This window comes from Lepidochelys kempii, chromosome 7 (assembly GCF_965140265.1).
Source record: "Lepidochelys kempii isolate rLepKem1 chromosome 7, rLepKem1.hap2, whole genome shotgun sequence".
Classification (NCBI taxonomy): Eukaryota; Metazoa; Chordata; order Testudines; family Cheloniidae; genus Lepidochelys; species Lepidochelys kempii.
In genome coordinates this window covers 63,022,302-63,036,738 of record NC_133262.1, presented here as the reverse complement: position 1 = coordinate 63,036,738, position 14,437 = coordinate 63,022,302, and the positions used below count along the sequence as shown (strand labels likewise).

Sequence of the window (14,437 nt, the reverse complement as noted above, 5' to 3'; positions counted from 1 at the left end):
TACACCAACTTCTTTAATATTGAGACCCTCTAGGTGCAAAGTTATTTATTCATCTTAACAGAAACAAACACCCTGCCTATAAAACAATAAATATTGCAGACCTTTATAGTCACGCTGCTAACTATTTTTTCATCTCCCAGAGCCTGAGGCTGTTGTAATCCAAACCAGAGATTCCCCAGTAATTGCAAAATTAGATTCCACAATTGCAGTGGAGATTGCTTTGGATTCCCTTAGAACATTTAAATGCTAATTTTGCAAGCACTGACTTGTAACCTGAGTTTATGATGATTTCATGCCTCATTCAGAGTGCCTCGCTTCTCCACTGTAAGATGCCAGTGCTCATAAATAAAAAGAATTACAGCAAGCCCTGTTTGTTCTTGCCTGTAGATGTTGCTCTCTCCCCACTGTAGTTTGTGATCATCACGTGGCTGCAATGCTTGCTCAGGCCCTGCAAACACGTGATGCTTACTAGCTGAGGAACCCTAATGCACTCAGTGAGTTAGTCATTGGTCTTAAAGCTGCAGCACCCAACAACATCCATTTTGAATCTTGCTGCTGTTTCCTTCTTCCTCCGTTACCCAAAATGCCCTTTTTCAGTATAACTAAAGAAATGGCCATTGGAACTGCAGTCCTAGGGGTTGCTTTTGCTACTGGAGTCTTAGCAGGTAAGCGCTGCTTTCTTCTCGGATCTATAAAATCCACCACACCCTCCCAGTTCCCAGACCCAGGGCCAGAAGTGAGCTCGCGTTGAACAGAAGGAGGCAGCGCTCTGATTCAAAGCACAACCACCAAGTGTGCTCCATCCAGCCGCACTTTACCACCCATTTAAAAAAAAAAAAAAAGTGTGTGCGCGCGCGCGTGGGTGAGAAAGTAATTTACTAGATGCTGGGGGAAGCGGAGAGGAAAAAGGGCTGACGGCGCCGGCCTTAAAACTGCTGGCTTCTAGAATGTTAGCCAAGTGAAGGTGCAGAATATTGTATAGGGAGAGCGCGAGGGGGAGAGAGAAGAGAGCTTTCTATAGACTTAAAGGTTGTGGTTAAATTTTTCAAAAGGCCTGGAGATTAACAATATCCATTTTAACGAGGGTAATGGAATCTTATGCTTCAGGTCACAGGCTGACAGCTCCCAGGTTGGGCATGGGCTCAGGAAGGAATTCCCCTTACTCCAGTCCCCAAGCACTGCCCAGGGGCACGCTGGCTGGTTCACCTTCCCGTGTCAGAAGCTGGCCACTGCCTGAGGCAGGAGACCAAATAAAATCCTGATCCTGCAATGAGAGTGACTCGGGTGGACTCCTTTGCCTGTCTTAGGACTCTGCATGGGTTTGCACTAGCAGATTCATTGTAGGATTAGCACTTATCGGAATCCATGGCAAACCCTGTGCACATTGGGCAAGATTGCATGCTGCGCATCCTGCAGTATAGCTAGCCCCAAGCATTGAAAATCGTGAGATTTGGCTTACAAATCATGAGGTTTGCAGAAAAATAAAACTTGGGTTCTGATCCTTTAGGAGTCCCATGTTCAAGTTTTTTTTTTTTTCCCTCTGCAACAATAAGGGCTAAACTTTCTTTAAAAAAAAAAAGTTGAGAGTCTCTTGGAATCAGAGTAACAGTCTTAGGCTTAGTCTGTATTTGTAAAAAGAAAAGGAGTACTTGTGGCACCTTAGAGACTAACAAATTTATTTGAGCATAAGCTTTTGTGAGCTACAGCTCACTTCATCGGATGCATTCAGTGGAAACTGCAGAAGACATTATATACACAGAGACCATGAAACAATACCTCCTCCCACCCCACTCTCCTGCTGGTAATAGCCTATCTAAAGTGATCACTCTCCTTACAATGTGTATGATAATCAAGGTGGGCCATTTCCAGCACAAATCCAGGTTTTCTCACCCCCCCCCCCCCCAAAAACACACACACACAAACTCACTCTCCTGCTGGTCGTAGCTTATCCAAACTGACCACTCTCCTTACAATGTGCACGATAATCAAGGTGGGCCATTTCCAGCACAAATCCAGGTCTTCTCACCCCCCCCCCCCCCCGACACACACACAAACTCACTCTCCTGCTGGTAATAGCTCATCCAAACTGACCACTCTCCTTACAATGTGTATGATAATCGAGGTGGGCCATTTCCAGCATAAATCCAAGTTTAACCAGAACGTCAGGGGGGGAGGGGGGGAGGAAAAAACAAGGGGAAATAGGCTACCTTGCATAATGACTTAGCCACTCCAAGTCTCTATTTAAGCCTAAATTAATAGTATCCAATTTGCAAATGAATTCCAATTCAGCAGTTTCTCGCTGGAGTCTGGATTTGAAGTTTTTTTGTTGTAAGATAGCGACCTTCATGTCTGTAATTGCGTGACCAGAGAGATTGAAGTGTTCTCCGACTGGTTTATGAATGTTATAATTCTTGACATCTGATTTGTGTCCATTTATTCTTTTATATAGAGACTGTCCAGTTTGACCAATGTACATGGCAGAGGGGCATTGCTGGCACATGATGGCATATATCACATTGGTGGATGTGCAGGTGAACGAGCCTCTGATAGTGTGGCTGATGTTATTAAGCCCTGTGATGGTGTCCCCTGAATAGATATGTGGACAGAGTTGGCAACGGGCTTTGTTGCAAGGATAGGTTCCTGGGTTAGTGGTTCTGTTGTGTGGTGTGTGGTTGTTGGTGAGTATTTGCTTCAGGTTGGGGGGCTGTCTGTAGGCAAGGACCAGCCTGTCTCCCAAGATTTGTGAGAGTGTTGGGTCATCCTTCAGGATAGGTTGTAGATCCTTAATAATGCGTCGGAGGGGTTTTAGTTGGGGGCTGAAGGTGATGGCTAGTGGCGTTCTGTTATTTTCTTTGTTAGGCCTGTCCTGTAGTAGGTGACTTCTGGGAACTCTTCTGGCTCTTATCAATCTGTTTCTTCACTTCCGCAGGTGGGTATTATAGTTGTAAGAATGCTTGATAGAGATCTTGTAGGTGTTGGATACTATTAATTTAGGCTTAAATAGAGACTGGGAGTGGCTAAGTCATTATGCAAGGTAGCCTATTTCCCCTTGTTTTCTCCTACCCCCCCTCCCCCCGGATGTTCTGGTTAAACTTGGATTTATGCTGGAAATGGCCCACCTCGATTATCATACACATTGTAGGGAGAGTGGTCAGTTTGGATGAGCTATTACCAGTAGGAGAGTGAGTTTGTGTGTGTGTTGGGGGGGGAGGGTGAGAAGACCTGGATTTGTGCTGGAAATGGCCCACCTTGATTATCATGCACATTGTAGGGAGAGTGGTCACTTTGGATATGCTATTACCAGCAGGAGAGTGAGTTTGTGTGTGGATGGGGATGGGGGAGTGAGAAAACCTGGATTTATGCTGGAAATGGGCCCACCTTGATTTTCATACACATTGTAAGGAGAGTGGTCGCTTTGGATAAGCTATTACCAGCAGGAGAGCGGTCGCTTTGGATAAGCTATTACCAGCAGGAGAGCGAGTTTGTGTGTGTGGTTTTTGGAAAGGGGGGGGGTGAGAAAACCTGGATTTGTGCTGGAAATGGCCCAACTTGATTATCATACACATTGTAAGGAGAGTGATCACTTTAGATAAGCTATTACCAGCAGGAGAGTGGGGTGGGAGAAGGTATTGTTTCATGGTCTCTGTGTATATAATGTCTTTTGCAGCTTCCACAGTATGCATCCGATGAAGTGAGCTGTAGCTCACGAAAGCTTATGCTCAAATAAATTGGTTAGTCTCTAAGGTGCCACAAGTACTCCTTTTCTTCTTGGAATCATGTGATTGCAGCTGGGAAAGAGAGACCAAATACTGTGAAACTCACAAGAGTTGTCAACAATTTGCAACTAGCGCCTATTTCCATAATATTGTGAGCCAGAGTCCAGGCTCCAAACAGACCCCGTATAGGAAAATCAGGATCTGAGCTTTAGCTTCACAGTTTGTACTGTCTGTCTGTTCTCAATAAGCTGAACAGGAAAAGCAAACATCTACCCCATTTTGTGGTTGCATTATGTATACACGGTGCCAAGTATCAGAGGGGTAGCTGCATGAAGAAGATTGGGTTGCAGGAAGATGCATGCATCATCATGTAGATGCATGAAGAAGTGAGGGGGGGGGGGGGGAGTTTACCCGCGAAAGCTTATGCCCAAATAAATCTGTTAGTCTTTAAGGTGCCACCGGACTCCTCGTTGTTTTTATGTATCCATGAGAACCTACTCAGAGTGAATAGCAAGATAGAGTGTCCTCTCCAAAAGACCTTTTCTAGCAAGAACTGAACACAAGGACTGGGTTATAGGCCAGGATTTGACTACGCTCTGGCAGTAAATATACAATGCTGTTAAGGGCCCAGTCTGTCTGTATAACCCACTACGCCACTGCACTACAATAGGCTGCAAAGCACACCTCCCATTAGCTCTTCTGCTCAGGATTAAAAGGCCCAGGGCTTAGCAAATCTGCTGTGAGCTGTCTCAGCCCTCCCCTTGCAGGATGACTGCAGACAGACATGTATCCTCCTAAGCACATTGGAAATTGCCATCTTAGCATCCTGGTCTTGGCTTTTTCTTTTGGTGAGAAGAGCAGCTGATAATTTTCTCCCATCAGCTGGGGTGAGAGGAAGCATGGTCTGAGCAGAGGAACAGGGACTAGGATGCTCGCGTTCTGTCCCTCGCTCTGTCACTGACTCGCTGGGTCATCGTGGCAAGTCACCAGACCTCTCTGTGCCTCAGTTTGCCCCTCTGTAAAGCAGGGATATTATTAGGAAAAATGCTTTGAGATCCTTGAATTAAACGTGCCGTCTCATGGCAAAATCAGCCACTGAACGACATCAGCGTCAGCTTACAGTCACTGCAGACCTAGGCTGGATTTGAACAGACGCTTTAGAGGGGGTTTGCAGAGCAAGGTTCTGTTAGCCTTCAGTGGCAGTTTTCTTGGTCTTTATTTGCTCAAGGCATAACTGGTCATTGCAAACTTTTTCCATTGAGACACAAAACCTTTTAATATCTTAATTTTTTTTATAGGTAAAAAATATCCATTTTTAGCTTTTGGAATTTCCCGATCATCCAAGACTCTTCTTGGAAAAGGGAGCCCGTTATGGCAATACATATTGGATCACTCTCTGCGGGAGCATCCAGTCCTAAAGAAGCTGCGACTGGTCAGTGTTTTTCTCAAGATACGTTTTGTGGAGCGTGGTGTGTATACAGTACTGCTATTAATGTCCCATGATTCATAGAGTCCAGGGCCAGAAGGCACCACTGTGATCACCTAGTTTGACCTCCTGTATAACACAGGCCAGAGAACTGCCCCAAAATAATTCTTAGAGTGGCTCTTTTAGAAAAACATCCAATCTTAATTTTAAAATGATCAGTGATAAAGAATCCACCACGACCTTTGGTAAATTGTTCTGATCGTTAATTACGCTGTCAAAAATGCATGCTTTATTTCCTGTCTGAATTTGTCTAGCTTCAACTTCCAGCCATTGGATCATGTTAGACCTTTCTCTGCTAGCTTGAAGAGCTCATTATTAAATATTTGTTCCCCACGTAGGTACTTACAGACTGTAAACAAGTCGCCCCTTAACCTTTTCTTTGTGAAACTAAATAGATTGAGGCATTTCAATATTGTCTGTGCCTGTGTCTAGTACATAGATCTGCTAGTCCCCAAAGAACTGCCTTTTCTCTATCCACTGGTATGCAGATTTGTAGTGGTATCTAAGGCCCAGAGTCTCAAAGCTCTTTAAGTACCTGATTCCCACTACTGAAGTGGCTTGCCCCATGGCACCCAGAAGGCCAGAATAGAACCCAGCTCTCCTGGGTCCCAGGACAGGGCAGGGCAGGGCCTTATCCACTGGGCTAAACTACCCCTCCATAATCATTGCATTGCTCCCTATATAAAATATTTAAGTAGAAAACAAATGTGTTGATTTTAAGGCCAGAAAGACCCATTATGATCCTCTAGTCATAGAAGGCCATAGAATTCCAGCCAGCAATTCTTGCATCAAGCCCATAGCTTCTGGCTGAGCTAGAGCGTGACTTGTAGAAAGACAGCAATCTTGATTTTGAGACTTCAAGTAACAGAGAATTCCCCCTATCCCTACGTAAGTTGCTCCTATGGTTACTTACCCTCACTGTTAAGTTTGCCCACAACAATGGTAGCTGCTTATACGTGTATCTTCTTTGGTAAATGAAGAGAAATTGCTTCTCTGAGATCAACAGTAATAATAAACCCCAATGCTGTCCTCACCCTGAGGATCACATTGGGCTCTTGAGGTCTGCCTGAAAGAGCAACTTCAGGGTAGTTTTACTTTTCCTGCTTCCTTTCAGTTTTGTATCATTTCCTTTGCTAGCTCACCTTGGACCATCCCTGGAGTAGAATGATGGTGTCTTGTGACCAGGCCCAGCTTATGGCAAACTTGGCCAAACTCATCAAAGCCAAGAAAGCTATTGAAATAGGTAAGAATGCACATTTGCTAGGGCATGGCCCAACACCGATCATTTGGAAGCTATATCAGCATAATTCCCTGCTTCACCAAGCCTACCAAAGAACACCAAGGGTGATGGGAGGTGGTCAGAGCAGGATCCTTCAGTTAGCTTCTTGCCTCTGACCTGGGGCAAGTCAAATTTTCAATAGTGACCACTGATATTGGGTGCCCAAGTTGAGACACCTGTTCCTGATTCTTAAAGGTGCTGTAAATCCCCAGCCCCCGCTGACATCAACTGCAGTGGTGAGTGCTCAGCACCTCCGGAAATCAGGCCCCAGGGGACACAGTTTGGGTACTTAATATCAGTGGCCATGCCTGAAAGTGTTGACCCTGACTTCCCTGCCTCAGTTTCCTCATCTGTACAATGGGGATAATAGCAGCCTCTCACGGGTGTGGTGAAGCCTAATTCAAGGCTGACAGTACAGCAGTGTGAGCGGCTTACATGGAAAGCACCATGGGACAAAAGCGGAAGAAGAAAGCAAAGCCCAAGTGAAAGGGCTTGGCTTGGGTGGACCTAAGGGAGATTCTCAAGCCCCTGTTTTTCAGGGCTAGAGAATCCACAGCAGCTGCCCACTACTGCAGGTAGAGAACAACAGACACAGCCCACGAGGATTCAGTGTGCTATGCTGGCCATGGCTCCCTTCCCTCCTCTTCCTTTTTCCCTTCAGAGATGCCCTAAAGTCAAACTCATGCCATACAAGATGGTACTCTGAGGCCAGGAGACCCCTGACAGACGAAAGCTGTAAATTTAGCTAGAGAACTAACGAGTTCACAACCACTAGTCCATTGGGCTTCAGCAGCTACACAATGCTACCATGGTAATGGGATGGACAGCATTAATTCATGAGTAATTTGGGATCCTCAGCTCTTCTGAGGGTTTTATTCTTTAATAAAAAAAACCCTTCTTGTTCACAGTTAAATCAGTTTTCATGGTCAAATGAGTCTTACATCTTTCTCTCATGTGTTTTCTAGGTGTTTTTACAGGCTATAATACCTTAAACATGGCACTAGTCTTGCCAGATGATGGCAAAGTCGTTGCCTGCGATATAAATGAAGATTACATCAGTATTGGAAAGCCGCTGTGGAAAGAGGTAAATAGTCTCTGCCCGTCCCTAAATGCTGCATGCTCTGAATAGGAGTGCTCAGAATTGTAGGAGTATGTTCCAGGAGGGCTTAATTCTGCTTCCCTCTAAGTCTCAGACGTGTATATGTGGCCGCTGCAGGAAAGAATCAGGTAGTTAAAGGGTTACCCAACTTATCCACCCAAATCCAAGTGTCACTGAATGTGAGCATTCACTTTAGGCACTATAGTATAGTTGAGGCAACTTGGTAAACTTGGCCTGTTGTTCGACCAAATGTTATATGAATTCTGGAAGTAACAGGGAGAGTAGGTATGGGATCTCCAGTTTTATGGTGACTTTTCTGAGTGCGTCCCACTTTAAGATATTTCACAACTATTTCCATCAAATCCCTTTCCTCTTTCGTTTCAGGCAGGAGTGGAGCATAAAATAGACTTGCGGTATAAACCAGCAATTCAAACACTTGGTAGGTAACATAACACATATGAAAAGTACAGGCTGAAGACCTAGGCTGGGGAGAAGTCCCTCATGTGAAGTCTGAGATTAGGAGTTGTGTAGCAAAGGTGAACACGCAATTTCATCAGTCACAGTGGGCAGCTTCTCTGTTATATAAAGGAAATTTAGGAAGAGTTCAGCTGTTTCCGGATATTGGGGGAGAGAGAGAGAGAGAGTGGATAACTGTTCGTCCACCATCCGTTGTTAGATTGGTCACTTACCCACTCAACCCATTGCTGTGTTTAATATTAAAAGAGGTATTGTCTTGCTGATTCTATCACAGGGAAAGCTGCTTAAGATGGATTTAAATTGGACAAAGCCCAATTTCTCTCCCATGAAGTGTCTATTCTAAGTGATTATCTGTTTATTCTAGGCAAGCAAAGTCTTCTCCGAGGAGCGAAAGATGCAGAGGGAGTCGAGAAGCTAGCGTACAAGCATCAGAGGCAGGACATTTCTGATCTGGGGAAATTCAGTTTGGTATTCCTGGTCAGGAGGAAGCAAAGCCTTCCAAGACCACGGAAGAGGCAGATGCAGAGCAAGTTTGTAGAATAGGAAGCACTGTTCCACAGGGGAGCAGCATTAGGGAGGGAAATTTTCTGTCAGAAAAGCGGTTTATTCCCATTGTGAATGCCAATGATCTATTCCACCAGTGGATGCTGCTGCTTTGCCAACACTCAGCTTTTCAGAAGAAGTGTCTTTAAGAGAAATAACTGTCCAGCAGCAGTCTAGCACATGGGGCAGTGTCTTCTTAGTGTGACTGATGCTGCTGTCCTCCCTGGTAGCTAGACTAATGCGGCCTGTCACCCACTCTCTTCTGGCACAAACATTAGCCCTGTCTGGGCCACATTCTGCTCTCCAGCATACCCAGACAAACTCTGATAACAACAGGGCTGTCTGCTGACTTTAACCCCATGCAGAAAAGGCCTCATGAGTTGTTCTCCAAAACAAGAGGGTGCAAAGCAATTTGAGAGGGGCAGATAACTTGCATGAGCTCCTTGCTCCTTCATACCCTCTCAACACCCTATCTCTCTTCCCCTTCTCCTCTGTGGAGGTCACTACTGAGATGCTACAATGGGGAGTGAGATTCCAAATGGGGTCCCCTCCCAAAACAGACGGTGGTGGGTGTGGCTATAAACAGCCAAGTACTTCTCTCTCAGCTTCCAGTGCCTTCAGGAGGACCACAGCCATGGTCTCTGCAGCTGACAGTTCCAGTGTGGAGCTGTCAGCCAGAGTGCAGCGTAAGAAAGTTTTAACAGACCCCAGTTCTGCTTGTTTTGGCCCAAAAAAGGGAAAATGGAATGAGAGACTCCTGAGAAAAGCCCACTGGGTGACCACCACTTGCTGCCATCTGTGATTACACAAAGGTTATGCATGTTCAGGCAAAGTCCACGAAAGGCCTTCTGGGTAAGAATTCTGCATGACCCAACTTACAACACTGTGGTCAGCAGTTGATTGGTCAATCTGAAAATTCATTTAACATCCAGGGTCTTTCTACAGGGAGAAAATTTCTAACCAGCTTTTAAACCAGTTCAGCTAAGCTGATTTTAAAACTAACAGGAGAAGTAGTGTAAACCCAGTTTAAAGGATCCTGACCTGCTCTTACTCAACCAAATTTAGGAGTATCATGTCTACAGTCTACACTATGGCTCTGGCTGCTTTTAAAATTGGATAGTAAGCTTCTCCAGACCCTTGTAGACTCTGAGCCTTGACACACATGGATTGTCTCATCCCTTTATTCAGCGTTAAACCAGGGCATCACAACACACTTTGTTTCCTGTCTAGATGAACTACTGGCAGACGGTGAAGCTGGGACCTATGACTTTGCTTTCATAGATTCAGATAAACAGAGTTACAATGAGTACTATGAAAAATGTTTACGTCTTGTAAGGAAAGGGGGAATCATAGCCATTGCTAATGTAAGTATTAACCCACTGGAACCCCCACTTTAAGTCACATTAGATAGTTCCAGTAACAACCTGGACCCAGGGGACATAGATCCCAAAGACAGCATTCAGTTTCCAAGTTATATAAATGTGATTAAAAAAAAGACATGATTGTTCTATTTACCTATTAATGACACACGCAGCTAATATCTGCAGCAACTAAAAGGACCTTGCATTAACCTGTATATATGTACACTTCAGCCCACACACACACGAAGTGCAGAATACCAACATCTTATCAAGCTATTCATGTATTACCTACAGAATGTTTTGTAGGATATTGATATTTAACAGTTATATCCTTCTACAGGGCATCTTCTACAATTGTAAACTGTTCATAATACCTAAAACTACATTTGCTTTATTCATCATCATGTTACAAGTGACTTCCAAATACTTAAGAGAAACTATTGAAGTGTATATCTCAAAAAGAAAGAGAGGGATCAGTGTTAGTTGTTTTTGGACTGTCTATACATTTTCATATGTCTACCTATTTCTATTAGGCTTAACTTATTTGTAAGGGCTGAGCTGAGGCTTCATATTTGCGAAGAGCTCTGAGATATGTTGCATTTCTATAGAACCTTCTTCCCAAGGATATCAAAGCACACTATGAGAGTAGCTGGGTATAGGTGTTCCCAATAAATAGATGTGAAAACAGAGAGGCCCAAATTAAGCAAAGCATTTACATATGTACTGGAGTTTGTCCCTATTCAACCTGTCACTTAAGCTTAAGTTCCATTGACACTAATGAGATTCAAGCACATGCCTAAAGTTAAGCATGTGCTTAAGTGGTAGGCTGAATAGGGATGGACTGCTGAATCAGGACCAGAAAGATTAAGTGACTTGCCAAAGGTCATAAAGTCAGGGAATAGACTCTGGACTCCCAGTCCCACTGGAGTATGCTGCCGCTGTGTGGTGCGTTATCAGTATAAATGCAAAATATTATAATGCTCTTCAACCAAACTCCTGATTTGTCCAACTACTTTGTGATCTGATACACTGTGATAATCAAGGGCTTTTCTACACTACCACAGCCTGGCCTGGGATAGCCATGCCAGCCAAGCCTCCTATTGGAGACACTGTATACAGCAACAGGAGTTCTGCCAGCATGGCAATACCACCTTCCTGCATGACATTAGCTAAGCCAACAGAAGCAGTCTTTTGTTGGCATAGTTATGTCTAAACTGGGAGTTTTGCCATCTTAGCTATATTGGCTGGGGGTGTGCTTCCCCACCCACCCCCCCTCCGAGCCAACATACCTATGCTAGCAAAACTTTGTGGTGTAGACAAGGCCTAACAAAAGGCAGTTAAAGGGGTTGTCAACACATGCTTGTAAAAAGGCTGTGTGGATAGACTTACATGAGTTTAAACCAGGCTTATGTTGGTTTAGCTCCAGCCTCTTTTGAATGGGTTTAAAATAAACTGAAATAAATCTGGATTAAACTGCAGTGTGTCCACGCAACCTTTTGCATCTTTTAAACTTCATCAGTTTAAAAATCACACTTTTAGTTAAACACTTACAACTCTGAATGTAGAGAAGCCCATAGTCTTGTAAACTCTAATAAGAAAGTTCTCTCTTGACCCTACGTTTCCCTTTGGACTGTCAGTGCCATCCACAGCCTGGTCAGATGTAGCGTGCACCTTGAACGTAAGGGTGATTGTGTACACGGGATTCTTTTTTTACACTAGGTTTTATGGCACGGGAAAGTGTTGAAGCCAAGCAAGAACGATCTGGAAACCCAAAGCCTCCACCACCTCAATGAGAAGATCTTCCGAGATGTACGGGTCAATATCAGCATGCTCCCCATGGGGGATGGAGTGACACTAGCGTTCAAGCTGTAGTGGGAGAAAAATGCTGAGCAATGAAAGGGAGACAGAGAAGCACCAAATCTTCAGGCAAAACTAAGGTGGAGCATGAGGAGCAGCTGTGCTGTGAACTTGTGTCTCAGCAGAAGAGCAGAAAGCTGGGAAAACAGCCCTTGAAATGAACAGAAAAACTACAGGTATCTAAGTACAATGGTAGAAAAAAAGATTTATATTAAAATTGAATATAATTTTATATCATAATAAAAAGAAAAACCCACACTAGGTTGTCTTTGTAAGAGACCGTGAGAGAGGGAAGGAATCTCCTTCAGGGCCCACTCCTTCAAGACACTGAATGACTATTATTTGTATTATGAGACACAGACATTCCCCATTGTAAAGAGCTTACATTTACACAGGCAAGACAGACAAAGGGTGGGCACTGAAGCAGTGAAAGATTAAGTGATTTACCCAAGATCCCACAGGGAATCTGTAGCACTGCCAGGAATGGAGCCCTGATGTCTCCAGGCCCGGTTCAGCGTGTTAACCAAGAGACCATCTTTCCTTGGCTTTCATTTTCTCGAAGGGGATTTAACAGTGCTTACCATCTCTTAGGAGTGGCCCTGTAAATCACTCTAGAAATGAAGCCAGGAAGCAGCATGAGTAACCAGGAGAGGAAAGCAGCTGTAACCCAGCACAATGAAACCTGTGTGCCACTGACAGAAGAGCAAAAGGGTCACGCTCGCAACAAAGCGGAGAATGGGAGGTAGCATAACATTAGCGTTGCCAGGAGACTGGTGAGGTAGGCGGACACATACTCTGGTTAGAGGATTGCCACTCTACAGTTTTGTTAGTGTTGCTGATTTAAACAATGCAGAGGACATAGCCAGATGCGTGCTGCTGTTCCTCGTTATCTTACTTACGGAACAAGTGGCAGGGATGCAGGGGGTACAGAATGATGGCTGCCAGTGACATATAAGGTTGTGAAGACTTAAGAAAACAAGAGATGGGCACTGTGTAATCAGGCTGTGAGCTCCCTGTAAGATCAATTTCTCAAACAGCATGGAGCCTGTAGCATTGTTGCTCATGCCCAGTACCTGATACAGTATCCCCTTGTACACTGCAATGGTCACCAACCAGTCAATTGCTATCTACGGCGGCGCAGCGGGGCTGCCCCTAAGACAGGCTTCCTGCCTGCGCTGGCCCCACACCGCTCCCGGAAGTGGCCAGTGCGGCCCCAGAGGGGTGGGGGTCTCCCTCTGTGTGCTGCTCCTGTCTGCAAGCACCGCCCCCACAGCTCCCATTGGCCAGGAACGGGGAGCTGTGGCCAATGAGAGCTGCAGGGGTGGTGCTTACAGAGGGGGAAGCGTGCAGAGCCATGTGTCCCCCGACCCTCCGTCAGGGGCCACAGGGGCACATTAGCCCCTTCCGGGAGTGGCGTGGGGGGGCGGGCTAGGCTGGGAGCCTGCCTTAGCGGCAGCCATGCTACACCATAAACCAGGAGCTGCCAGAGGTAAGTGCTGCCCGGCAGGAAGCCACACCCCAGCCCTGAGCCCCCGTCCCAGAGCCAGCACCCTGTACCGCCTCCTGCACCCAAACACTCTGCCCCAGCCCTGACCCCCCCTCCCAGAGTCAGCACCCCATGCTCCCTCCTGCATCCCAACCCCCTACCCCAACCTCCTGCCCCAGCCCTGACCTCCCCCTCCCAGAGCCAGCACTCTGTATCCCCTCCTGTACCCCAACACTCTGCCCCAGCCCGGAGCCCCCTCCTGAACCCAAACTCCCTCCCATACCTTGCACCCCTCACCCCCTCTTGCACTCCAATCCCCTGCCCCAGGCTCAGCCCAGAGCCTGCACCCCGTCCAGAACCCCAACCACAGCCCACTGAAAGTGAGTGAGGATGGGGGCGAGCAAGCGACCTGGGGGGCAGGCGGGAGGAGAGAGTGGGGCAGGGCTTTGGGGAAGGGGCAGGGTAGATCCTGGGTTGCCCTTAAATTCAAAAAATGATCTTGGGCATAAAAAGGTTGGAGACCACTGCTGTACAGCTTGCGCTTTCTGGCCTGCTAAGAAGCCAGGCAGGCACGGGTGCTTGTCTCATGCATGTTGCGATAGAAACTATTTCCTCAGTACCCATCTGTTCCAGAACATTGGTCTCAATTTGTGCCTAGGGCAACTCAGGGAGGAGTAGGATAAGACTTTCCCCCCCCTTTACTTTACTGTGAGGATCCTACAGATTTCCAGCAAAACTGGTCTAGTGAAGCTCTAGCTATCTAGGTACTTATTGCTACTGGCTGCATTCATCATTCGATTTGTCACATACTAGTCAAAAGAGACTTGTGTGCGACTTGTGGACCATGACCCTTCCTCAAAAGACTGTCTACTAGTCCAGCCGTTCAAAAAGAAAAAAATAATAATAATAATTTCAAGTGAAGTTTTTTCCACTCGCTCTACTTCTCAGCAGCCCGTAGTTTCTCTTTAGAACCTAGGAACCACCTCATTTCACCCACAAAGCGCCCCCCCAGTACTAGACACTCATTTCGCTCAGATGGGGTCTACTGCGTGAATGAGGCTAAATCTGCATGCACAAGGCCAATGTATCGCTTCTGCTCGGGACGCTGCTCCATTTAAAATATGCAGAACATC

General features: G+C 45.8%; 1 protein-coding gene across 1 annotated transcript; it reads left to right on the top strand.

Annotated features, from left to right (window-relative positions):
• Positions 1-499: 499 nt before the first annotated feature.
• COMTD1 (catechol-O-methyltransferase domain containing 1) lies at positions 500-12,091 on the top strand. Its single transcript, XM_073353188.1, has 7 exons — positions 500-665; positions 5,015-5,148; positions 6,340-6,445; positions 7,447-7,565; positions 7,965-8,019; positions 9,831-9,964; positions 11,681-12,091. The coding sequence occupies exons 1-7, from the start codon at positions 584-586 to the stop codon at positions 11,831-11,833; spliced, it is 783 nt and encodes a 260-aa protein (XP_073209289.1). The 5' UTR covers positions 500-583; the 3' UTR covers positions 11,834-12,091.
• The last annotated feature ends 2,346 nt before the right edge of the window (positions 12,092-14,437 follow it).